This window comes from Octopus sinensis, linkage group LG3 (genome assembly GCF_006345805.1).
Source record: "Octopus sinensis linkage group LG3, ASM634580v1, whole genome shotgun sequence".
NCBI classification, from domain to species: domain Eukaryota; kingdom Metazoa; phylum Mollusca; class Cephalopoda; order Octopoda; family Octopodidae; genus Octopus; species Octopus sinensis.
In genome coordinates this window covers 148,120,771-148,148,398 of record NC_042999.1, presented here as the reverse complement: position 1 = coordinate 148,148,398, position 27,628 = coordinate 148,120,771, and the positions used below count along the sequence as shown (strand labels likewise).

The window sequence follows — 27,628 nt, the reverse complement described above, 5'->3', positions numbered from 1 at the left end:
AAGTTCAAGTCATTGATGCAATTTTATACCAATTGCTATTTTTACTTTTGTTATGTTATGATTATATTATACTTTAGTTTGATTTTAATTATTACTTACTACATATAATTCAATTGTTATTATTATTATTTTTATTGTTAAAGTGAAAGTATCTGACATAAAATAGAGAAATGTTTTTGTTTCACTTTTAACACGTAATACTGAAATAGTGGAGAAGATATGATATTGCTATGGGCTCGCACTAGGCAAGAAGTTGAACGTCTTTTTTGTCCATGAAACTACATGAACTCTAAGTAAGGCATGTGTAAAATTTGAATGAAAATGGTTGTATAGTTCTCAAGTTTTAGGGAATCGTAATGGAGAAGATATAATATTGCTGTTGGCTCGCCCTAGGCAAAAAGGTAAAAAAATTTTTTGCCGATGACACTCCCCGGACCCTAAGTAAGGCATATGTAAAATTTGAATGAAATTGGTTGTGTAGTTCTCAAGTTTTAGGGAAACACACAGACAGACAGACACACATTCCCAGTTATATATATATATATATATATATATATATATTATATATATATATATATATATATATATATCATGCAGACAATAAGGGAGCTAGTTCGATTCATAGATAAACATACAAAGAGACAGGCATGATACATACATACATACATACATACATACATACTACATACATACATACATACATACATACATACATACATACATAGACGTGTCGTTTATATTCGTCAAAGCATAGGATGTTGGTTAAATGTTTGTAGAAATGTTTTTAATATGAGGTGCATATAAAATTTACGTATATACAGAATTTCTTTCATGTCATATGTCAGAAACCATTATTATCTTAGTATTCAGTAAAGCATTATGAGCATTACTGTCGAGAAATGCAAACAAAAATAGCACCGTGTTCTTGAGTAGCATTACATTGATTTGTAGAGAATGGAATATGTACATCTATATGGATTATTGCATTGTTATATTTACCTTTCAGATATAATTATTACTCAAAAAGTTATTCGAAAATACCAGCCTTCATGAATGGGCAAACTTGCAGAGGTGATGAGAACTCCATAATGGGTTGTTCTTACCCATATCTGTCAAGTTATCAATATTGCTCCTTGAAGCTTGCGGTGAAATGCATGGCAAATCGTGAGTACAGATATTAACACTTCATTTTGATATCTTCTCTCTCATTCCAATAAATCGTTATACGTTCTTTTTGTACAAATCTGGAGAAACACTGCGATAGTCATAGTTCTAGTTTCTGTTGGAGTATGCCGCACCCTACCCAATCACAGTTGTCTCTTTTGCCACCAGAATAACGGAATTAGACGGCGTAAGCCAACAAAGCACTCAACAACTACACTAGGCTACTGCTCATGTTTATATTTATAATTGTAATGTAGATCAACATACAACATATTTATTTTTTCTAATTACATGAGATAGATAGTAGGTAGAAAAGGTGCTCATGAACTCTGAAGACCTTCAATGACTTGTAAGATTTATGGTGATCGAGTTCTATGTTCGCCCCGAAAATCTGTAGATCAGTGCAGGGAAAAATTTAAATAGTTAAGGCAGAGACTGAATGTATGACGATATGCTGACGATAGCACTGAATGCTGACGATAGCACCAGCTCTGCTAAATGAAATCAAGAGCGAAGTGTTGTATATTAATTAGAACGACTTCTGAACATCAATGAAAGATATGGTACCAGCATTGAAAGGATGCTAGATATATATAATATTGAAAAAACCACATTGTTAATTTTTGTAATATTTAATTAGCATTAAAATTATATCAAACATGATATTTCTAACAATAGTGTTATCACAAATCTTTCATTGTATACTAATTCTTTTAATGCGCATTGAAGATGGACATACAAAACATATATAACGTTTATGACGTCTTCAGTATTATTTGATCATATATATATATATATATATATATATATAGATAGATAGATATAGATATAAAATAATTATTTGCGTATCTTTTACAAATGCACGGTCCTTAATCTATTACACAACTCTACAGCCATATACGTAGGATCAACAAAAAATGTTAAGCAACGGTATGCCACTCATCTCCATTCTTTTAGATACGAGAAACATAGTAAATTTACAACACTCGCCAATCACATACATCATCTCAAAAATACAAATATACCCTATACTCTATCATGGTCCATATTTATCACAAATTTATCACAAATTCAAATGCCAGAATGCCCATACTGTACATTTCCACAATACTCCTTAGGTAGTCCCAATAACCTTATAAACTTACACTCTAACTCCTAATCCCTATCTAGTTCCTCACATATACAACCATCTGATTATATTCGTATGTATGTGCATACACCCATGTGTACGTGTATATGTATGAGTGAGGGTATGCGTATATGCATGTATGTGGGTATGTGTAAATATACGTACGCATGTAAGGTATATATACCTACAGATACAGGGGTGATGTTACATGCAGATGAATGTATAAGCGGGCGTGCATGAGTGCATATGCATGCGAGTAAGGATTGTCTGTGTAACTTGTCTGAGATATACATGTATATTCATCTTCACATATATATTTTCTCATATTACTAAGTACCGGACGGCTAAACATATAAATTCCTTAATTCTTCATACTACTAACCCCATATCTCTACCCCTACACTTAGACTCTACTACTACACATTTGTCATTCCTTCTATCTTTTTACACTATAATACCTTTCTCTCTCTTTCACCCTTCATATCCCCACTCCTACTTTCAAATTATCTCCATTGACCACTGACTGATCTATATATTCATTTTTCTTTATTCTTTTTTCTTTATTCCCTTTATCCCACCCTTCGGGGGTTTTATTTTTTCTCTTTTTTCTCTCTCATTTTTTCTGTCTCTTCTCTTTTTTTTTCTCTTTCTTCACTCCTCTCTTCCTGTTTTTGATTTGACTATACTAATACACTCCCTATTTTTTGGTCACTTTAAATGAAAACCTTTGACTCTGCAACACTGTATATAAATTCTCTACAGGGAATTACCAAGTTTAAAAATCTGCTGGATCTCACTCATAAGGGATCTTACATTGCTTATAAACTCTATATTTGGAAGGACTCATATTAAACTCAGTTGGACTTTTGGACTTTACTCATAGGATATTGAAATATTGCATGTATACCATGATGCCTAAAAAAATGGATTTACAACTTCAATATCCATACATATCTTGCATCTATTTTCTTTCCTCCACTCACTCTCTATTTTATATCACATCTAAACTAACTTTGACTTAACTATCCTCTCATACCGTCTCCGATGAAGGGGTATAATTAATAAATATCTTAGAAACAGCTGTAAGACCTTCTCTCTATAAATGCTCTAATATCTACACAGCCTTGGTTTTTTTTTTATCTTATTACGCCAAAAAATTCTTATATACACACGCTGACATAGAACCAACGTTGAACCCCTTATTCACAAAATTACCGAATCTGGAACTTAACTATGGTCTGTCTATAGCACTTATTCAGCATTACCTGACACCTTTGGTTCTCAATGACACTATTATCTCTTCCCTCTTCCCTCCACCCTTCACCCAACCCAGGATCTTTTCTATTCTGAAGCCAGTTTTTTCAAATTTTTCCTACTGAACCAAACAATTTGAAACTTCGTATACTGGTAGAATGTGTGAAAAGTAAACTTAATTGTAAACCAGAATGAAAACGGAATTGTAACTTCTAAGTTTAACGTTGTTTAATAATTAGAATTTTAACCAATGATATTCCGTCATTCGGCTTTATTTTATTTACTCCGTCTCGACCACCAATTTCGTGACGTATTAAACATCTTAAATGTAAACAAGCTATAGTCAGCCACCTTCTAATAACAAAAGTTGTCTTTGAAGTTACCGTCTAGGGGAAGCATTGATGTACATGTGTGTGTGTGTGTGTTTGATGGGGTGTGGGAGACAGTATGTTGTGTAAGTGAAGTGCTTCTGTTAGTGTGTGTGAAGAGACAGAGAGAGTAATGTGTGAAAGAGAGAGATAACTGAAATTTTTTACTCGGTGTATGTGTATATGCCTGAATGTATGTGTGTATGTATCTGTGTATGTGTATGTATGTATGTATGGCCGATTCAATGTAATTTTTTACACATACTTACACACACACACACATGCAGACATACATATACACATACACCGAGTAAAAAATTATATATATATATATATATATATATATAATATATATATATATATATATTAATTTATAAAAATATGGTAAAGTAAAAAAATTACTTAACCACACACCGAGCTTTTTAGAAATAGCAGCCAAAAATTTCTCAACTGCAAGAAAAAGTCTCCCAGACAATGCATACTCAGAAATAATTCACATACGTATAAGAGAAAAACAACGAAAAATCACATGGATTCTCCGATATATGTTATAAAAATATGGATTCTCCGATATAATTTATAAAAATATGGTAAAGTAAAAAAATTACTTTACCACACACAAAGCTTTTTAGAAATAGCAGACGTGCTTATAAGCCGTCTTCAACTACGTCACAAAACTGCTTTCAACGTCACACTAACAGATCGCAGTAACGTTTTAGATATGAAAACAAGCAATCTCATTGGTTAAAATTCGCAGTTTTAATCTACGATTAAAGTCATAAAATAGATTTTTCTCAAATAAACTAGTTCCAACTGGCGAATAAACTAGTTCCACTCTATGAGTACACAAAGTTTCAAATTATTTAGTTAACTAGAAAGATCTGGGGTCCTGGCCACAAATTTGAAAAGATCCCCAACGCACTCTCCGCTTCATTCTTAATCTCAACCACCAACTCCACAATTTCCTCACACACAAAAAACAAAAAACTCCACCACCTGCTCAACCCTTCCCCTCCTTCCCCTCCCACATCCCTACATCCTCCCCTTTAGCTCCCCTGACTCCCTCCAATCTCGCATCCACCACGACCTTCCCCCTGCACCCTCCACAGACCCCTCCACATCCCACAATTCAGTAGCCTAGATTGTTCGTGCAATGTGTTGGTCAACTGATTCAATTTCAAAAAAAGATCCCTCCCAGCCAACCTCACCCGTGCTGAATCGATTGCCCGTCGCAACCTCTGTTGCCGCAACGACATTGTCATCAGACCGGCAGACAAAGGCGGAGTAGTGGTGGTGTGGCGTGCAGACCTATACAGAGAAAAAGCGCTCAGCCAACTTCAAAATCCCCTCTTCTATCGCTTGCTCCCCTCCGACCCCCACCTCCTCCTACCAACAGTGAGTGTCCTCCACCGTTCACGACCTCATATTCTCTTCTGCTCCCTCCCCCCCACCGCCACCAACCTCATCGTCCGAACACCCCGGACCTCCACCATCTATTTCCTCCCCAGAATACATAAACCCAACTACCCTGGCCGCTCCATCGTTTCTGCCTGGCAGCCCCAGCAAGTTTTCACGTGACACTGTCTCACCTTAACTGACTAGTGGAGACGCGTGGTTTTAGCCCGCACTTTTTCTAAACGACCGTCACCTGTCAGTCAGCTTGTCTCACCTAATGATGTAATTTCCCGTCAGCGTGTTTATGACTTTCAAGCCATTTTCGGTCTTCCCGCTTCAGCCATATATAGAAGCTGGCTTTTTCGACCGCCTCCTATGTATAGTAAAAATTTAGATTCAGATGAATATGGTGCTTAAGTTGAGGCACTAGAATTTAGTACAGTATTATCCATACAATTTCAAAATAAGGTGGTTAGAATCAAAATAAGTAACATATTCTTGTTGCTCATTTTGATTTTATATCTATACACACACACACACACACACACATACACACACACACACACATATCTGTATACAAATGTGTGTGTGTGTGTGTGTGTGTGCATGCTTGTGAGTCTATTTGCATAAGGAAAAGAATTCCTTCAAATGTGTGTGTAAAACATGCAATTCACCGGTACATCAGTTGATTACCACATAAATACGTACACCATTGATAGATTAGCAGAGGCATGAATTCTCTGTATGGAATACATTTTGTAGTACTCAAGTAATTTGAACTTGAGCAGGTAGAGGATTAAATGTAAGGACAAGCAAGTTAGGCAAGCCAATAGACAAAAAATATTAAATACATTTAATACAAAAATTCACATATGTATACACACACACATACAAATTATATATATATATATTATATATATATATATATATATATATATATCTATATATATATATATATATATAAATTCATTCTATTTTAACTTTTAAATATACCTCTTACATGAATAATTTAGCTTTTAAACAGATGAATAAAATAATATTTTTGTTTATGTATTTCTTCATAAAATATAAGTAAATTGGATAATGTTTTATATATGTCTTTTTGCAGCTGCTGAATTATATTGCTCCTTTGAGAGCAATAATTGTAGCATGGCAATCAATGGTACAGGTTATGTATGGAAACGTTCACTCCCTCCTTCCTCAAAAGATGCAGGACCCATAACAGATCATACAGCAAAAACTAGATATGGTAATTATTCACCGTTTCTATTATATATCACTTTGTAATTTTTCTTTCGTGTCCTTGACACAGTGCTTCAGTCAGTAAGTTTACCAATCATTAATTACACCTGGAACTTATTTTAGTAAAGAAGTCTGTTGTCCTGGGTATGTTGTGGATTATAATAGTTTTGCCTGTTTAGAATTTAGGTTAATTATTACGGACACATTTGATAAGATAATTCTAGATACATTATGTACCTTGCCGATCATGGTCAGATTGAGGCAGTTGTTATTCAGATTCAAAAACTGCAAGTTGATACATATAGACAGAAAGTGGGTAGGTAGGAATTTCAAGGGGTTCATATTCGGGAGATAAGGACTGAGCTCTAGGAGAAAGAGACACTAATTGAGTGATGAGAGAAGTGACTCTATGTAAGATAACCGGGAGAGATCGTCAGTTTATTATTTTTTTAAGTGTTTGTTCATAGAAGTAAGGCGTAAATATTTAATAGTGCTAATGGGTAAAAGAAAATTTTAGGATTGGTTTTGGATAGTAGACATTAGTAATGAGCGTGAGTAAAACATATTTGTGTTGGTAGATTGTAAAATACATTAGTAGTTGTAGTGGGTTAAAGACAGTATTTATAGTAAGTAAATGGTACTAGTAGCGTGAGTAAAATGCCTTTTCGTGGCTGTTGGGGATAGTGAATGAAAGCCGATAATAATTATTGTGGGTAAAATATATTAGAAGTAGTTACGGGTAAACAACAATAGTAATGACTGTGTATGAAATTCATTAGTAATTGTAATACGTAAAATCATAATAGTTGTGAATATAAATGCTTTGTTGTGGTAAAATGTAAAATCTATCATTATTAGGAGTCAGGGCGACGAGCTGGTAGAATCGTAAACACACCGGATAACATTTTTAGCGGCATTTCTGCCGTCTTTACCTTTTGAGTACGAATTCCACCGAGGTCTACTTTGCCCTTCATCTTTCCGGGTCGATAATATAAGTACCAGTCAAGCACTGGGGTCGATGTAATCGACTTGCACCCTCCCCAGCAATTACTGGTCGTGTGCCTAAATTTGAAATTAATGCTAGTAGTCATGTTCTGTTAGTGGATAAAAAGAAATGGAAGCGGGACGTTAGACTTTGCTCAAGAATAACTGGAAATCATAGTTTCTTAAATAGTCGTAAGAGATGTAAGAGAGAAGGAGAGAAGAAACGACATACATGCAGATAACCTGTTTCGGAGTGAAGGTGGATATCAGACATGCTATAAAGATAGAATACGTAATATCTGTTCCTTAGAGGGGAATAAGATGCTTGATTTGCATGTTAGCAATAAGTGATGGCTAACTGACCAGTTTGCAAGTTATTAATCGTATACTTGAAAAAAAGGGGGATAGAATCGTGCAGTAAATAAAGAAAAGATGGGTTGGTCATGCTAGGAATGTTTTTTAGGGTATAAGGGCAGGGGTAGAAGGATTAACGACAAGAGCAACTAAAGACTGGCTCATTAGAAATGCAGCATCAAAATAAGGTCAAAATCAGATTATTCTATTTTAGGTCGATATCCATAGACGCAGGTATGGCTGCGTGGTAAACGATTTGCTGCCCAATCGTATGGTTCTGGGTTCAATCCCATACATAAATATTTACGCCTTACATTGGAGAAATGCCTTTTACTATAGCCTCAGACTAACCAAAGCCTTGTGAGTGAATTTGGCAGACGGAAACTGAAAGAAGCATGTCGTGTGTGTGTGTGTTGTGTTGTGTTTGTGTGTTTTTGTTCTCCATCACAGCTTAACAACCGCTGTTGCTGTGTTTACATGCCTGTAATTTAGTGATTCGATAAAAGAGAAATGACAGAGTGCAGTGGAATAATTTTACCATATAATCAGGTATACATAGAGTCCTTATTTTAAAATAATCCCCCTTGTCATTGTGTTACTTAGCCCGTTGGTAACGCTTTCACCTGATTAGAGAAAAAGAGGGCGAAAGAAAAGAGGGAGGGATAAGTGTCCATGACGTGAGGTAGAGAGAATATAATTGTAACGCTTTCATGTGATTAGTTGAAAGGAAAGAGTGGAGAAGAGAAAGGAGAGAGAAAAAGAGGATAAGGCGATGAGTGAGACTGGAAGAGGGAGGAAGAGAGAGAGAGAGAGAGAGAGAGAGAGAGGAAGAGAAAGAAAAAAGACGGCGAGAGAAAAAGAGGAAGAGAGAAGCATCCATGATGTGAGGTACGTGATGTGAGGGTGATGTTCTGAGGATGAGGTTAAAGAAGGACAGAAAGAGGGGTAGAGAGAAGGGAAGGAGAGAGAGGGGAGAGAGAGGGAGAGAGAGAGATGATGATGATGGTAGTGGTAGTCGAGATGGAGGCGGTGGTAACTGGATGGTGAAAAGTGTATTTTTTAAATTAAACTACATTTTTTATATCACCTATCATTTAACGCATGCGCTTAAGTACAATTCCGTGAAATATTCAAGCTTATTTATGTGGCAGATATATGCAATTTAACTAAAGGTTGTATCATATGTACGGGATATATTTTTTTGTTTGTTTATGGGAAAAATGGAAAAATAAGAGTGAATATTTATTTTACGAGTACTGCGTATTAAATCTATAAAATTGCGCAGAAAGTATATTAAGTGTATATATAAGGTGCATTAAGTAATCATTGTATTCCAATTTATTTCACTTTCCAACGAGTAGCAGATGAGTGATTATTTTTCCATAAAGACTCAACACAGGCTACGTTTTCAGCTTTTGTGGATAAAGTTTTCATAAATAACTCAATAGGTTTACCCTTAATTCCGTGAAATAGTCACAGGTCCCGCTAGTTTGATAATAAACAATGTAAGAAATAAATTCTTTTCATCTCGTTAATATTGTTGTATCATTCACATTGTTTCGTTTGCTGTTTTTGTCCGTTTCATTCTTTCTTTCTTTCTTTCTTTCCTTCAGTAATAGCGTAACTTAGTTTAGACGATTTAGTAATTACATATGTAATACGTATATGATACATATATAATACAAAACCACTTTAAAATAGAAATCCAGAAACGAAGACAGTACAAACGTGAGCAAAGAAAGGAAGCAAAAGAGGAAAAAGAAGGGGAAAGGGAAGAAAAAAGAAAGGAAAAGAGAAGCATCAATTCAACACTAAGTGCTTCAACTGGTCGCATATCACAAGGTTCAATGGGACCTACAGAAGCAAGCCAACATGCTCGCGGCATTACTGCGGATAATAGCGAGACTAAGACGTTGGAACAGCCAAGCACACTCACAGGCATCACGTGACACTTCGGTAACGTAAGCTGCCAACGATGACAAGCACTTTGTTGTTAGCAGCTCAGCCCTTCCAAACATCTCAAACATCACAGGCTGGACGATATTAGTTCACTGATAAGCCCCGATACATAAGGATTTTGTTCTGTTCGGTTATCGAATTCGTGATCCTTCCCTTTATTGCAGCATCCAGGGCGTGGGAGGGAGAAAAAGGAGTCACAGATTGTGACAAACCAGATGTGACACCTACCTGTTACACAGGGGCAATGGGTAAAACCACCTGGTCTCTTTCCATCACTTCTGGATAATCACGATGTCAACGGAACACTCTGTTCGTGAAATTAATGTGTACGTGACTAAGCACTCCACATATACTACTCTCAACGTAGTTCTCAGGGAGATTCAGCGTGACACAAAGTGTGACAAGGCTGGCTCTTTGAAACACAAGAACCACTCATTTTTGTCAGCTGAGTGAACTAGAACAACGTGAAATAAAGTATTTTGCTCAAGGACACAACGCGTTGCCAGGAATTGAACTTATAACCTTACGATCGAGAGCCGAATACTCTAGCCACTTAGCCACATATATAACACAAATCCTAATAACTAAGGCACTAATTATATATATATAATTATTAAATAATCTAAACATAACTTATTTATTTCCCTTAGTTCTCAGTAGTAGTAGCAATGGCTGTTCCATACCAAACATAAGGTGATAAAGTAAATTTTAGTTCAGGTGTTTTAATTTGTACACAAGTAAACTATTTGTCCCCTCATCGCAGGCATTGCAATTTGTATATCAGCATAGTTCATGGATAATAATATTTCTATCATTAGTTAAGGCACTGAGCTGACAGAATCGTTAGCATGCTGGGCAAAATGCTTAGCGGCATTTCGTCCGTCTTTACGGTCTGGGTTCAAATTCCACCAAGGTCGACTCTGCCTTTCATCCTCTCGGAGTCGATAAAGTAACGACTAATCGAATACTGGGGTTGAGGTAGTCGACTTATCTCCTTCCCGAAATTGCTGACCTTTTACCAAAATTTGAAATTGATATTTCCATCATTGGTTAAAAGTTGAGGCGTATGTCTCAGTGGTTAGAATGTCAGGCACACAATCATGGGGTAGTGAGTTCGTTTCCCTAACCCGGCTGTGTGCTGTATTCTTTATCAAAACCCTTTATTTCACATTGCTCCAGTTCACTCAGCTGCAGAAATGAGTTGCGACGTCACTGGTATCAAGCTGTATCGGCCTTTGCCTTTCCCTTAGATAACATTAGTGGCGTGCGTAAAGCCTGCATGCATGGATGACAGTTGGTCTTCCATAAACCACCTTGCTCGGAGTTGTGCCTCGAAGGGGAATTTTATAAGTGCAATCCCAGGGTCATTCATGATCGAAGCGGTGTGTGTATCTTTACCCCCCCTTTTTATCATTAGCTAATTTAAGGCACCAAAATATTACATTCTCTGTATAAGTCATCCTTCAGTTTTCACTACCGTTTATCGTACGCTTACTTTAAATAAATGTTGACTTTCATTTCATATTTTACATTGAACATTAATTGCCTTTATTTCTCTCGAGAAATATGAAAGAGAAAGGGAAACATCTACACAACCATGCTACCAGAAAGGGAAATGAATAAAAGATTAAAATTGATTTCGTGAATGAATGATATTAGCATTACATTTACAAATGACTGTAGTTGAAATACTATAATCTAAAGATATGATGTAACTTAATAATTTTATGTGTGGGTCCATCTGGATAAAACCAATTATTTGCTGATAAGTTTTACTTCGGTAAATATATTGGCAAGAATAAAAGAAATGTATATTTTTTTTTCATTTATCATACATATGTATGTTTTTAATGTTATAATTTTTATTTTACAGGGAAATATATGTTTGCCTCTGCAGTGGGATTTCCTGGTCAAAAAACGGATTTTAAAACAAATATCTTTTATCCTGTGGCTAAGAGTATTAGTTTCTACTATTACATGTTTGGAAAAGATATGGGGAAACTAAATATTTATAGGGAAAACTTTTCAGGAAAAACTCTACTGAAAACTATATCAGGCAATCACGGTGATAAATGGAAGTATGCATGTGTTCCTCTGACATATAAATATGGGTAAGAAGAATATTTTGGTTTTAGTTCAATTTTTAAATGCTCACTGTTTATTTTCTGTTGGTCTGCCTAATCAGATAATCCGTCTTGGTTTAACTGTCCACTTCTAGCATTCCATCTAATATGCATAGAAAATTTCATTTTTACAAATCTCCCATGAAATTTCTCTTACCGCAGTAATTTATCTAAACATATTCACTTCAACATATTCTGAAACAATCTAATTTGTCTATGAGGGACTGCAAAGTTTAGATTTCATTTTCAATCTTCAAGGTTAGAAAATATTCCAAATACTTCAACTTTAGACAGCTGATCAGTGCTGCAAATAAGCTTTTGAACAGTTGATGATTCTTTACCAAAACAACTTTCATTAGTGTAGTATAGTATATTACATTTACCGTATACAAACATTCTGGATAGAATCTTTTAAACGATAAATAGAATTTATCCAGTGGCTTATGAAACATTCTCTCCGCTTATTTAGTAGACACAAAAGCATCAATGTAATGTTTTTTCGCCTTAGCTGTCTTTCACAAAACTGCCAACATAAAAAAATAATATATCCGTCAAATATAAATAATGTAAATAATATAAAAGAAATAATCGTCTACCATGTCCTTTCTAAGAAAGTGATATAGGATTAAAGGGGGATTTTACTGGTATTTCTGGCATCTTACGTGACCATTAAAAACTTGCATCATTTGCTTGAGTATTCCGCAGTAACTTCCGCTCACGACAGAAATAATTAAATGTAAATATTATTAAAAAAAACTTTATCATTTTAGTATCTATAATTTTCAAGTTTTAGTAATGAAATCTCTTCAATGATCTTTCACAAGCCGAGGAACCACGGAAAGTCCATTGTCAACATTGGTCATTCGGATTGTTAATCATAAGAAGCTAGTATCCTTGCACTTACGAACAGTTCTCTCTTTTTTTATAAAATATGATAATGGTGCCATAAGCCAATGTTGACTACTACTTTCGTCGTCGTCGTCGTCATCATCATCATCATCGTCATCGTTCAACGTCCATTTTCTATATTAAAATGGGTTGGTCAGTTTGACAGGAGTTGATCAGCTGGGGAGCTGTCCAGACTACAATTCTCTTTTTTGGCATAGTTTCTATGGTTAGGTGCCTTTAATTGCGCCATCCACTTTATAGAGTGTTCTGGGTGCTTTTTACGTTCCACTGGCAGAGGTGCGTCTACGCAGCACTGACACGCGTGCATTTCACGTAGCACCAGCACGAGTGCATTTTACGTGGCACCGACAACTGCAAAGGACATACCTGTATGTATGGTTGACCGCAATTGTACTTAACTTAATGCATCTTCTCAAGTACAGCAAATTGGCACAACTCCTAATCTCTTGACATTTCCTCAACGAGGTCCAGTGTCTGAAGATCCTTTCTCACCGTTTCGTCCAATGTCTACCTATTCTATAGATACCCCCCACCCAACAATTAGAGCTAAGCACTTCTTTACGCAGCTGCACTCATCCATATGCATTACATGAATAAACATGCTTCTTATACCCAGTTTTTCTCTTAAATCATTTACACTCTGACATGCATGCCCACTGGCATCACCCACCCAGCAGAGCATGTTAACTTCATTTCTTTCAAGTCTTTGCAAATCTTCTGTAATCATAGTCCATGCTTCACTTCTTTGTTGTATAGCTGTACGTACAGAAGCATCATACATCTGCTTTTCATTCTGAGGGAGAGGCCCTTAGTTTCGAAAAGAGTTAGAAGCTCTCTGAACTTTTCTCAGCCCGTTCTTATTCTAGCAGCTACACTTTTAGAACTTCCTCTTCTACTACTAACTTGGTCACCTAGGTAACAGAAACTATCTACACCCACAAGCATTTGAGGAAGTATATTGTGTGCACATTTTTAGTGCTTATTGTACCTCTAATTTTCCACACGCATAGACTATTTTCTCTGTTAACCTCCCTTTGGTACCGCTACACCTGTTATGTGTCCAGTGCTTACACTATGTACAACGTATGGAGTTTCTAGCGACACGCTTCTTATACATCGAGCAGGGCTGTCTCACAGAAGGGATTGTGATTTGTTTGTTTTCCTACTTACTAGGACTTTGGTCTTTGCTAAATTAACTCTAAAACCCTTAGATTCCAGGTTTTCTTTCCGCACCTGAATTTCTTCTCTAGGTCAGGTAGTGATTTAGCTATAAGAACAAGATCATCAGTGTAGAGGAACTCCCAGAGGCAGCCAGTGTTGAATTCCTCTGATATGGCCCGGAACACTATGAGAACTGATCATTGATGAACTCCTACATGTACAGTGAATTCATTGCTATACTCTTTGTCAACTTTCACCTTACTAACAGTATCTCTGTATATGACTTGTACAGCTGTCACTAACCATTCATCTATCCCTAGCTTCTGCATTGACCACTAGAAGGGAGCGGGTGACCCTGCCAACAGCTTTCTGGGTGTCAACAAAAAATAAGTATTGAGGTTTATTTTTAGCTAAATACTTCTGCAGTTGCCTTACCAGAAATATAGCATCAGTTGTGCTTCTCCCAGGCACAAAGCCAAACTGCATCTCATCTAGGCTAACTCTCTTTCAAATTAGTTGAGCTATAACCTTCTCTGTAACTTTCCTTATCTATTTATAGTCAATTTTACATAACATTAGGCAACAAATTATTTTTTTGATAGACACATGAACTGCTGATTCCTACCAAATTTCTGATGCTAATTTCAGATCTGATAACAAAACTTCTCTATCATGTCCAGATTTTGTATAACCAAAAACCCCTCTTTTTCATTGTTTTCTTACCCGCTTCTATTACGGAAATCGTCCAAGGTTCTTTTCCGTGCCACGTTTTATGTTAAGCATATTTAAATAACTAGTGTACAGGAATTTCTTTCCCTCTTTATCCTGGTTTAAGACAGACAACGAATTTCCGCTGGAGGAGTTACCACCCCTGCACCCCAACCATTCACCCAAAACGCGTTAGTATTTTGTTGTTACTACCGAAAGGCAACTTCCTGTTCTTCAGTGAAACTTTGGTGTTTCCTCTTCCTTTGTCGTTTGTAGGATAACGAGCTCTCCTTCTGCAGGAACAAACAATAATTTCCTATCATATTTTGGTTGAAATTACCTTGGTATCTGTTTTCCATACCCGATAAATGTTGGTGAGTGCTCTTCATGCACGTCATTTACAGCACCAAGGTCGACCGGGAAGAAGCCGAGATGGGAATGTAAAAAATGCATTTTCAAAGACATTCTACATCCCATTTTTTCATAAGATTTTATTGTTTTCAACGAGTTCTCGGTGGTTTTCAGCATTGTGGTTTGCAAGGAAATTTTTGACAACTTGAACAAAAGATGTAAATGCTCCTAGTTCATTCTTGTTTGGATCAAATGGAAACGATGAATCATAGGTGACACTGCAGATCTGTTGTCCAGTGAAAACTCCAGCTTCTATCCTAACATTTGTCAATGTTCTTTCGAATTTATCCTTTAAATATTAGAAACCACTAGCTTGATGATCCATACCCTTCAGGAAATTTTTCATAAAGACGAGTTTAATCTGAAGTGGTGGAAGATGTACTTTCTGAGGGTCAATAAGCGTTTGCTGGTTCAAACTGTGTTTACCAACATTCTATTCTATCTAGATGGATAATCATTTTTTTGTAGTGGCTTTTGTCATCTCTGCTTTTCCTTAGACACAAAAAACAGATATGTTTTGTGTAGCCCAACTGTAACTCAAGAAGTAATCATACAACTTTAAGATCACCACAGATATTCCGTATGTGGTCCTTATACTTCATTTGTCTTAACAGCAGTTCTGATTTTTCGTAAGTCTTGCTAAGGCCAGTGGCATGTACTACAGATATGAAAGGTTTTTCAATACTGCTGTGCGGTAATACAGCTTTAAGGTTAGCTTTACTAGAGTCAATGAACAGTTTCCATTCTTTTGGATTATAGAGAAAAACAATCCTTACCATCAAGCCACTGATATCGTGGCAAAAACAAACGTTTTCCTCCTGTAAGTAAAGTTTTAAAAACTGCAATTTTTGATGGTGGAAATGGGAAAACTTTGATGTTTGGCTGGAGAGAAATGCCATTCTTGAAGTCTGGAATCAAGCCACCCTGCCTTTTAGTTTTGGTAATTTCAAATCGCACACTATACCATTTAACTCTGATTGACTTAACAAATGTGGGGAACTAGTTGCATCTGGAACATATACGCCATATTTACCTATTCCTATATCAGAAGCAGAATCTTCAGATGAATTGCTGTTTGTTTTTGTTGCTGGTGGAACTGATGCTTCCTCATGTGGTACTGATTTTATTGCTGATTCATAATATTTGCCTTTCTTTGTGAAGCCAGCAAATTTTCTCAAATAAAAATAATAACCATTGAAGTGATTTTTCAGCTCACCCGAAACCATGAGGATTGAGAATGGCATAGCTTTCCTTTTATCACTCATCCAATCTGTTAACATTGCTTTGCAATGTGTACAGAAGGTATGTGATGCCCAGTCCCTCCCTTCCTCTACTGACTTACAGAAAAAAAATAATACCTGTAGGCAAGTTCAATCTTTGTTGTTATGATTCTACGTTGTGGCTTAGGTGTATATTGTCCAGAGATATCGTAGAAGTTGTCTGGGTGACTTACAGAACCACGTCTATTTGATTACATTATAATTACCATACAATATCTGAAAAAAAAACGTAGAAAGTAATAATTATGATGTACAAAAAATAGAAATAAATACACACCGTAATACAAAATAAAAGTTAATCGACTTGCCCCCTCCTCAAAAACTTCGGGCCTTGTGTCTAGGGCAGAAAAAATTTACCATACACAGTTACGAACACAGCAGCATATTTGAGTCATGCTGGTTAGGATTTGAAGATATTTTAAGTAAATCATAAAAAGCTGAGAACTAGATATTTTCCTTGACCTTATGTGAATTTTCATAACTTTTCCTACATATTAAAGTGTTTCTGTTTACTTTTTAAATGTTTATTTGAAGAAAACTGCAATTCGTATTTGAAGCTGTTCAAGGATCCGGTTACATGAGTGATATAGCTATTGATGATGTGACCATATCAACAAACAACTGTTCATGTAAGAGAATAAATATATTATTACATGTTACCTACAATTCTATTGTTGATAATTAGCTTTAACTATTATGCATATGAACACCAGTATGTGCGTGCGTACGTGCATGTGTGTGTGTGTGTTTGCGTGTGTGCGTAAGTCTGTATGCATGTGAGTGTATCTTTGTACATCCATATATTTACGCAAGTTTATTCCATTCCATTTATATTACAGTATTGATTTCATCATGGATCCGACTAAGTAAAAGAACAAAAAGAAGGATTAAAAGAAAATTTGATAAATGTTTTTCATCTTCTTTTAAATATGTTTTCAATTTCTAAATACCCTACTGATGTTTAAAAAATATGGAGTATCTCTGCTTTTGCTTAAACCCGAAATTCACCCATGGTTTGCTTAAAGAAGTCTATTCTAGGTTTGCTAGTTCAGTACTAGATACAAGTGCATCATACGAGAGGACCTCTCCTTGGTGACTGAGTCTACTTTAGACAATAGACACTTCACCATGAAATACTGTCCTAAAATCTTGAAAAGAAAAAGTACACATTGGATAAGTGTAGCCTGGCAAACACCTAATATACTGGTTAGACATAATTGAAATGCTTGCGACCATATATCTGTCTGGTCAGCATGGACCTAGGGTGAGACATCAGTAACAACATAATACAATAGAATTTATATATAAAACGTTGTACTTCTTACACTCTTGCTCAATGTGAAAACAGCTTGGAAATTCAGTTTCCACAATAAGTGTTCTTGCATTGAGCAATAAAAATGTGTTACTATGAAACACTGTTAAATATACCAAACATTCCAAATAGTCAGTATTTTGCTCTGCTTATTGTTGTTTGATGAAAGCACGTGGCTTAGTGGTCTGGGTAATCGGCTCACAACCGAAAGGTCATGAGTTTGGCTCCCGTAGGTGCGTTTGGTTCTTCAACAAGATAGCTTATTTCATGTTGCTCCAGTTTTCTCAGCTGGCAAAATTGAATTTTACCTGTAATTCGATGGGCCGGCCTTGTCACATTCTGTGTCACGTTCAATTTGCTTGAGAACTATGCTAAGGGTATGCGTGTCTGTGGAATACTCAGCCACTTGCACGTTAATTTCACGAGCAGACTGTTCCGTTGATCAGATCAACTGGAACCCTCGTCATCACAACCGAAGGAGTGCCAGTTATTGTTATTTGAATCCGATGCATATTCTTGCTTGATTACTAACTAACTCTTGTCTAGATTTTCAAATGAACATTTACATAATAAAGAAAGAAGATTTGCACATACACTTGTGTATGTGATGTTTGCAACTGCATCTGTGTGTAGACTGATGAATGTTCAGATATATATTTAAATGAATGCAAAAACTAAATTTCATTCTTATCTCCAGAGTTATTTACGGGAGGTCCCCAATCAAATATCTGTATCCTAAAATATGTGAATTTGAGAAATATTGAGAGCAATGTCATTGACAGTCAAGTTAATACAGCTGAACAATACGAGCCTCTCAAAATGATATTTTGTTCACAAGTTGAAAGGTTTGTTGGTGGTTCTAGGAAAACAAATAATGATAGCTTTAAAATAAACTGAGCAAAGAGCATGGTAAGCACAAAAAGGCGTGAGAGACCGAATTTTGATTATACCATATTTAGATTTGTAATGGCTAACCGGCCATATCCGGCCAAAATATTCTACCATGTTCAAACTGGCCAGTTTGAAAGCCAACCCTAGAATATCATTCCATAAATTAACAGTTACCTCATCAAAATCTCAAAGCTATCAGATAATCCATGTTTAATTCAAAACAATGTAATTGATTAAACATTATTTTTGGCAGAATAATTTGAATGCTAGAGGGTTAAGTGTGAATACAAATCAATTTGTTAAATGGGTAAACACTGAAAACAGCAACTGGCAGTGATCTCTACAATTAGGTCCACATCACTGATCGTCATATATTGTGAATCAAAATATATCTAGTAAGTAAACAGGTCAATCATTCTAGCAAACCTGTGGATATATTGCCTGAAAGTTGTGGCCCATGGTGTAAGAATTATAAAGAAATGGATTGATTTTAGAATATAGCTTTGAACATCAAATACATTGATTTTCTGAGTAACTGCTCAGAGATAATTGTATTAACTACTTAAATCACACATTTTGCATTAATTTCAGTTTGGAATGCTTCCTGTGATTTTCATGAAGACACTTGCAATTATGATATTGATTCTAAGTATTCAAGCTATGGCTGGAGTTTGGACAAGTTGTTTGGACTAAGTGACCATTCTGGTTCTGGTAAATAGCTCTCTTTTCTTTATCATTGTTTTAAGTAGAAATCGTATTCAAAATTTGAGTAACTATCAAAGAATTACAGGAACTTCTTTTTCCATATCTACAAGAAATCTTTTACATATTCTGGCGGAACTCTTTTACAAATACCAGTGAACTAAGGTAACACCTCTTATTTTTCGAGCACCTTCCAGAGTATTCGAGCGGTTCCAAGCAGTGCTGTTTTCTGCAAGTGCTCCACCCTTATTGCAGCCCCTATTTGTTCCACGTACTTCTGGAGATTTTTGCTCACTGTTCCCACGGTTCCGACAATTATTGGTACTACTGCTACCTTTTTCATTGACCACAACTGCTTAACTTCCCAAGCTAACCTGTCATATCTCTCGACTTTTCTTACTTCCTTATCGCATACCTTGTTGTCAGCTGGGTATGCTATGTCTATGATCCAGCATAGTTTGTTTTCTTTCTCAATTAAGACGAATCATAAAATCCCAGAGGATCTTTGCTCAGGTCACTGCCTGGAATCGAACTCGGAATTTTGGGTTTTGTAGCTCGCGCTCTTAATCACTACACCATCCATACAGTTCACAATAGAAAAGGAAAAAGACAATCAGTTAGAATTCCTGGACGTATTAATAACACACACCAAATATGGATTCAGGACATCCGTATACTGCAAGTTGACCTTCACTGGACGATACCTCAACTTCAATTCCCACCATCCATACAGTGTAAAGAGATGGATTGCTCAGTGCCTAAAACATCGAGCAAAGAATATAAGTGGCGATCGTGATACACCCCACGAAGAAATGATCAAGCTCAATAACAATCTATTAAGCAACAACTACCCACAAAACATACTATCCTCTCCAATTAGGAAGAAAAGAGAGGATGGAATCAATAAACTGTCTACAGTCTGTACGTTATGTGAAAGGCCTCTCCGAAAAGATACAAAAGATATGCGGCCCATATGACATCAGCACAGTATTCCAGAGTAGTACAATACTTCGCAAATATCTCCTTCGAGTAAAACCACCAATAGAAAAGAATATGACCAAAGACTGCGTGTACTCCATCCCATGCAGCTGTGGTAGGTTATACAAAGGTAAAACATGCCGCCCCCTCAAAATAAAAGTAGACTAACATCGCAAAGCTGTGACACGAGGAGATATTGATAAATCGGGTAGAACTGATCATGTATGGAAAAATGGAGACCACCTCACCCTGTGGGATGAGATTAAAATAATAGACAGAGAACACTACTGGAAAATACGAAAACTAAAAGACGCAGCACATATGCTAGGACACAACAACCTCCTAAGCAGACCAAGTGCAGATGTGAGTAGCATATGGGAACCGGTATTAAGGAAGGATAGGAAAATATTAGATTTATAAACCATAAAATGCACTCCATAATTGCCCATGGCAATAATAATAATAGTAATAATAATAATAATAATAATAATAATAATAATAACAGAAAAAAGATGGTATAGGCACACACCAGAAAAGGTCAAAGAAAACGAGAAAGCAACCATACTCTGGGATATGCCGATACACACAGATAGAGAAATTAAGGCCAACAGACCAGATATAGTTGTCAGAGATCATGAAGAAAAAAAATGCTTTCTAATTGATGTATCAATACCGGCAGATGACAACGTGTCTCTAAAAGAAATGGAGAAACTCTCAAAATACAAAGACCTGGAAATAGAGGTAACTAGAATGTGGAACCTGAAAACAGAAACAATTCCTATCATAGTAGGTGCATTAGGCATGATAAAAAAATATTCAGACAAATACATAACAAAAACACCAGGACTTACAAACACATATAACATACAGAAAATTGCACTACTAGGCACTGCACACATCCTACGCAGAACACTTTCCATACAATAACCATCAGAGCATCACAACAAATCACAGCACATACCCAAGGCACACAGAGCTGCGCTCGATAGTGAAGTGAAAGCATGCTATAAAAATAAAACTACTGAATAATAATAATAAAATAACCACCATAGGACTGCAAAATTATCTACTTCAGAAGGAAGGAAAACTGATACAAATAGCAGCAAAACATGAGCAAAACAAAAAACTGTTCTCAGTATTTAAGGAAGCTGACAAATACAAACAAGAAATCATACCACCTAATAAACATGAAGAAGAAGAAGAAGAAGATGAAGAAACAACAAATGCTATAAAACAAATGAAATCCAAACTGAAAATAGAACAGCAACGAACCATGATAAAACGATGGCAAGAAAAGTCCCTTCATGGCAAATACTGGACTAAACTAAATGCAAAAGAAATAGACAAAGAAAAATCCCAACAATGGTTGAGAAGCTCAGGACTCAGAGCAGAGACAGAAGGACTTTTAATTGCAGCACAAGACCAAAGCCTCCCCACCAGAAATTACCAAAAACATGTAATGAAAAGAAATATAACAAGTAACTGCAGAATATGTGGAGATGGACAAGAAACAATAAACCATATTATCTCTGGCTGCCTAGTCCTGGCTAAGAAGGAATATATTCACAGACACGACAAAGTTGGGACCTATATACACTGGAAACTATGCCAACATCATGGAATAACAACAGAAAAAGATGGTATAGGCACACACCAGAAAAGGTCACAGAAAATGAGAAAGTAACAATACTCTGGGATATGCCAATACACACAGATAGGGAAATTAAGGCCAACAGACCAGATATAGTTGTCAGAGATCATGAAGAAAAAATGTTTTCTAATTGATGTATCAATACCAGCGGATGACAACGTGTCTCTAAAAGAAATGGAGAAACTTTTAAAATACAAAGACCTGGAAATAGAGGTAACCAGAATGTGGAATCTAAAAACAGAAACAATTCCTATCATAGTAGGTGCATTAGGCATGATAAAAAAATATTCAGACAAATACATAACAAAAACACCAGGACTTACAAACACATATAACATACAGAAAAATGCGCTACTAGGCACTGCACACATCCTACGCAGAACACTTTCCATACAATAACCATCAGAGCATCACAACAAATCACAGCACATACCCAAGGCACACAGAGCTGTGCTCGGTAGTGAAGTGAAAGCAGGATATAAAAAATATACTACTGAATAATAACAACAACAACAACAACAACAACAACAACAATAATAATAATAATAATAATAATAATAATAATAATGATAATAATAATAATAATAATGATAATAATAATAATAATAATGATAATAATAATAATAATAACAACGAAGCAAAGAAGAGGAATGTTGGACCACAAGCATTGACTGAAAGGCGACCATCTGCCGAAACCACTCAAGATCCTGAAGTAAAAGGAAAATTTAATGACCCTAGAAAAAACAGTCAGGAAAATGATGTCGAAACAGAATTTGAAGACCACATAGTTGCTGAACAACACAGAAAATCTATCATTGAAATGAAGCAAGAAGTTCTGAATGAGTTTGCAGTTGTAGGGCATACAAATGTGAATGATATGGAACCACTCCATAAACTCTCAAATGCACACCAACATAAAACACAAATAAAAACCCGATCTTAATAAGTTAAATGAAATTATTTACTCTGTTGCTAAGGTAATCGAAAGGCGCTGTTTAACACCCAAAAAGCTAACAAAACCAAATTCGAAAAGAAAATCAAACTGGAGGAGTAGAATCGAAACTGAGATTGAATCATTGCGAAGGGAGATATCAATATTAACTGAGCTAATCTCTGGAAATGGTGTAAGATCAAATAAAGGCAGGAAGATTATGAGAAAATATGGACTCTTAACAAGAGGAGAACTAATGTCAGCGAAAGAAACACTTAAACAAAAAGTTCAAGCAAAAGCTCAGAGAATACGCAGATTTGAGAAAAGAATCAAATACTACAAGCAAAATATGTCCAAATCTAATGCCAAATCATTTCACAGAGAAATAAGGATAGAAAAAATAACCATTGAAAATCCACCTCTAATGGAAGAAGTCGAAAACTTTTGGAAAGGAATCTGGAGTGATGAGAAACCATACAATGAAAATGTAGACTGGGTCAAACGCACCTAAGATGCCTACAAAAATCTACAAGAACAGGTATGAGAAGACATTTCAATCGTCGACCTCAGGAGGGCACTAACGAAGGCTCATAAGTGAAAGTCTCCTGGTATTGATAGAATACCAAATTTCTGGCTGTTATTACTCTCGTCCGCACACAAAATGTTAGTAATACTATTTAATAGTATTATGAACGACCCGGAAAAAACTCCCCATTGGATGGCAAATGGCATTTCTTACCTCCTCCCGAAAAATAACGAAACCAAAGACCAAAAAAAAAAAAACTACCGGCCTATAACACGTTTGTCTACTACCTATAAGATTTTGACATCTATTCTAGTGGAGAAAACATATACGTTTATGGAAGAGAATAACCCCTTTCCCACTGAACAAAAAGGATGCAGACGAGGCTCATACGGATGCAAAGATTAGCTCCTAATTAATCGCATGATCCTTGGGAACTGCCATAACAAGCGCAGAAATCTCAGCTCCTCATGGATCGACTTTAAAAAAGTCTTTGACAGCATACCACGTTCGTGGATTCTGAAATCGCTGGATATTTTCAAAATTTCTCCTGTAATAATAATAATAATAATAATGATGATGATGATGATGATGATGATGATGATGATGGCACAAGACCAAGCTCTCGCTACCAATTCAGTGAAGTATAACATCTATAAAACTTCTGACACTCCTGTGATTTTTAAAGTATAATATGTCACTATGGAACACGAAGCTCCAATTATATCATTCTAATGGAGTATTGGCTCAAACAATATTAGCATAAACTGTGGCATTTTCCAAAGTGACTCACTTTCACCACTAATTTTCTGTATAACACTAATACCACTCTCAAGTGAACTGAATAGAACAGGGTATGGCTACAAAACTGACAACATTATCAGATTGACGAATGGTCATTGGTGACTTCTTGGACAAGTCTTTCTCAATGCAATCCATTCTGAATACTTCTGAATCGGTAGCCTTTTCATTGTTTCATGCCAATATAGTTTCTCTTACTAACGACTTTACAGGATAGTACCATGCACTAAATATCACTGAAGACTGTTGAATCAATGATGATAAATATGGTCAAAGTATGTTCGTTTCTATTTATGTACATGAGCAGCAGGTCGGAAGAATTGCTTACATAGTCTTAGAAGTAAGCTTCATTCATACTCTTAACTCTTCTGTTTGTTTTGTAGGATACTACCTGGTATATAAAAGGTCTTATTATAGCATATTGAAAAGCAGTGTAACATCACCTTTACTAGATCTTCCATCAGAGAAAATCAAGGTCACGTTTTATTACTACATGAAAGGTAGTAGCCGTGGAGAACTACAATTAAGATTTGTGGAAGATGGAGATCAAATGTATGATAAATCATACTTTTGGCAAGATTCTGGAGACCATGGATCTCTATGGCAATACGGTTGTATGGAGCTACCTACTAATAAAAAGGGAAGAATCATGTTCTATGGTATAACAGCAAGTGGATGGTCTGGTGGAATGGCTCTTGATGATATTCACTTTTCCAAAGGTTCCTGTCAAAGTAAGTATATTTGTATTTTCTATCATTACATGTGCTGAATAACTTTTGAAATACTACATTTTCTAAGTATTTTAGATCTGTGTTATGTGAAAAACATTTCGCATATTTTAATAAAATTTGTTCATTTAATTTTCCGAAAACAAAGTATACCTTGTTGTATCTTGGGTGAGTTATTTGTGCTAATAAAAACCCATGCAGTAGTTCTTTATTATTTTTTTAATTAACCCTCAACTAATCAGCCAATTTACTAAATGATTGGTATTGATTCTCTGATTAGTTATTCGGCCCATCCACAAATCATATGGTTTATCGTCTGTTCGTTACCATTTACAAAGTCTTCATTGCCATGCCCGTTTTAATCCAAGTTTCCAGATGGATACAAATTGACAAACTTGATCAGCTGAATGAGACTTACTCAGGTCTTCGCGTTCTCACTAACGGGTTTTAGTTCATTAACGTGTTTTCGAGCAATACTTGACATAAACACTTCTCATATGTAATTAATCTGTGTTATTAGGTATGTTATGCAATTTTCGTATTTTTATAATAGTCTAAATTATATCATGTAATTAGAATACATCGTAAAAGTAGCTAAAAAGAATACTCACAAACACTGAATCAATTTGAATTTCCAAATCTGTGACTATTTCTCGGGTAGATAGAAATTTGATGAATAACTTGTTTAAGCGTTAATTTTGACGAAATTGCATTCCATTTTATCCATACTTTTGGAAAAATCAAAACAAAGATATTGTCTGCAACAACGCATATTTTTATAAATTTGAAGAAAACAGCAGAACTTATGAAATCTGCTATTCGAATAAGGCACAAAACACATAAGGGAAATAACTATATAAGCATTTTTAGAGAGTTACTTCCCTTATATAAACCGAGCAAAAAATGCATTAAAAATGCGAAAAAATGATGTTAAATTTTTTATCATCGTAGACTCATCGTAGACGCACGCTAATACTCAGAAGGGCTCGATATGAATCACGACTATAAGATACTCGCTTTTGGTTAAACTGCACTGCAAAATGTGGGAGTAGTTAGGAATCTAAATCGGAGGAGACAGACTCTCACACACACAACTTCAGTTTTATATATAAAAATTCCACATTGTGGAAACAGTGTCACAAGAGATTATATTGCAGTTTCTCCTATTTCACATCAAAGTACCCCTGAAGGAATTTTTTTCTTTTTGGGATCAGTTCTGGTCATACACTGGAAATAATTCGTATATCTATAACTCACTTTTTATGAATTTGTAACTTTTTACCATTGTCATAAATTGTTATAATTTTATGTTTTAGTTGGGATAACACACAACGTGTGCCACTTTAATAACCCAAAACTCTGTAATTACACAATTGACTGTATGAATCCTAATGAATACACATGGAGAAGAAATCAGGGAAGTACTTCTTCCAGTTATACTGGACCCAGCTCTGATTATTCAAAGGATAAATATGGTAAGTTGTTTATACTCTATGTTGTTTTCTTTTGTTAATACATGACATTATATCCCAAAATATTTTTGATGAAATTTGTTCCTGTACAAATCAGTACGATAAGCATTTACCCGAAGGAATACAATTTGCCTGGCGAAGACATTTTGTCTCTACATGTATGATCACCAGCCTATAAATAAAAATTACTGTTCATCAATGTAACCAGTGGGCCTATTTTAAATTCTATGTGTACTGTGCTTGATTTAACTTAGAAGTATAACTTAGAACCAGAGAGCCTTCATTTAGTTTTAGGGATTCTTTGGGGTTTTAATAATTTACCTCTGGAAACATGGGTATTTCGTTCAACATCCTTAAACAACCCTTATTTAGGAACCTTTTGAGTAGGATGGGTTACTCGAACAGAAGAAAATTCTAACTGGGCCCCACCTGCCAGGTCATGCGTTGTTTATTTTGATATGAGATCACCATGTCGCGCACATATGGTTGTGATGAATGTGCCTGGTGTACCCTTATCAGACGAGTAGTCATGATGGGTATACTGGACTTCGTATATTTTTACCCCGGTGTCACTTTGATGGCATGCACTGCTCTCTCACTCAATAATAATAATGATAATAATAATAATAATAATAATAATAATAATAATAATAATAATAATAATAATAATAATAAGAGAACACCGGGGGACGTTTAAGATGTAAGAAGGAAAATACAGAGCTCCGAAATCTATCCACAAACATCGAAAACAAGGGCATCCTATGGAGCCAAAGTTTTACTAACAAAGAATTGGACTGTATCCGAGTAAGTAATACTAATTGAAATTTATTACTATTTTCGAAACGAAATGATGTATTTTGACTCGATATCATCTCCACCTCTAACGCAACACATGTAAACATGCGTGGAACATCACGATCATCCCCGACCCCAAACACCATGTACAAAGGAACTACGCGGAAATTAAATGCCACCGATACTATTCAACCCAAGAATAACAATCGAGCGGTACGTACATTAAACTTACAACAAAAAATGTACGAAAAACTACACGTGCGAAATAATGTGACAACAGAAATAAACGGACCGGTACCCTACGAAAATGACGACCGTCAAAATAATGGGCCGGACGTTGTACCTCATGTCCCGCAAATAAAACCCAAAAGACGTAAATGGACACATGAGGAATACATTTCTA

The 27,628-nt window shown here is 35.7% G+C and overlaps 1 protein-coding gene across 1 annotated transcript in view; it reads left to right on the top strand.

Moving 5' to 3' along the window:
- Nucleotides 1-27,628, top strand: part of LOC115209557 (MAM and LDL-receptor class A domain-containing protein 2-like) — a 78,593-nt gene that overhangs the window by 27,881 nt on the left and 23,084 nt on the right. Inside the window, exons 4-10 of the mRNA XM_036501675.1 lie at nt 1,007-1,164; nt 6,419-6,559; nt 11,723-11,960; nt 16,976-17,070; nt 19,236-19,355; nt 24,614-24,961; nt 26,275-26,433. Of these exons, the coding sequence (XP_036357568.1) occupies nt 1,007-1,164; nt 6,419-6,559; nt 11,723-11,960; nt 16,976-17,070; nt 19,236-19,355; nt 24,614-24,961; nt 26,275-26,433 (1,259 nt within the window). The remainder of the gene's footprint in view (nt 1-1,006; nt 1,165-6,418; nt 6,560-11,722; nt 11,961-16,975; nt 17,071-19,235; nt 19,356-24,613; nt 24,962-26,274; nt 26,434-27,628) is intronic.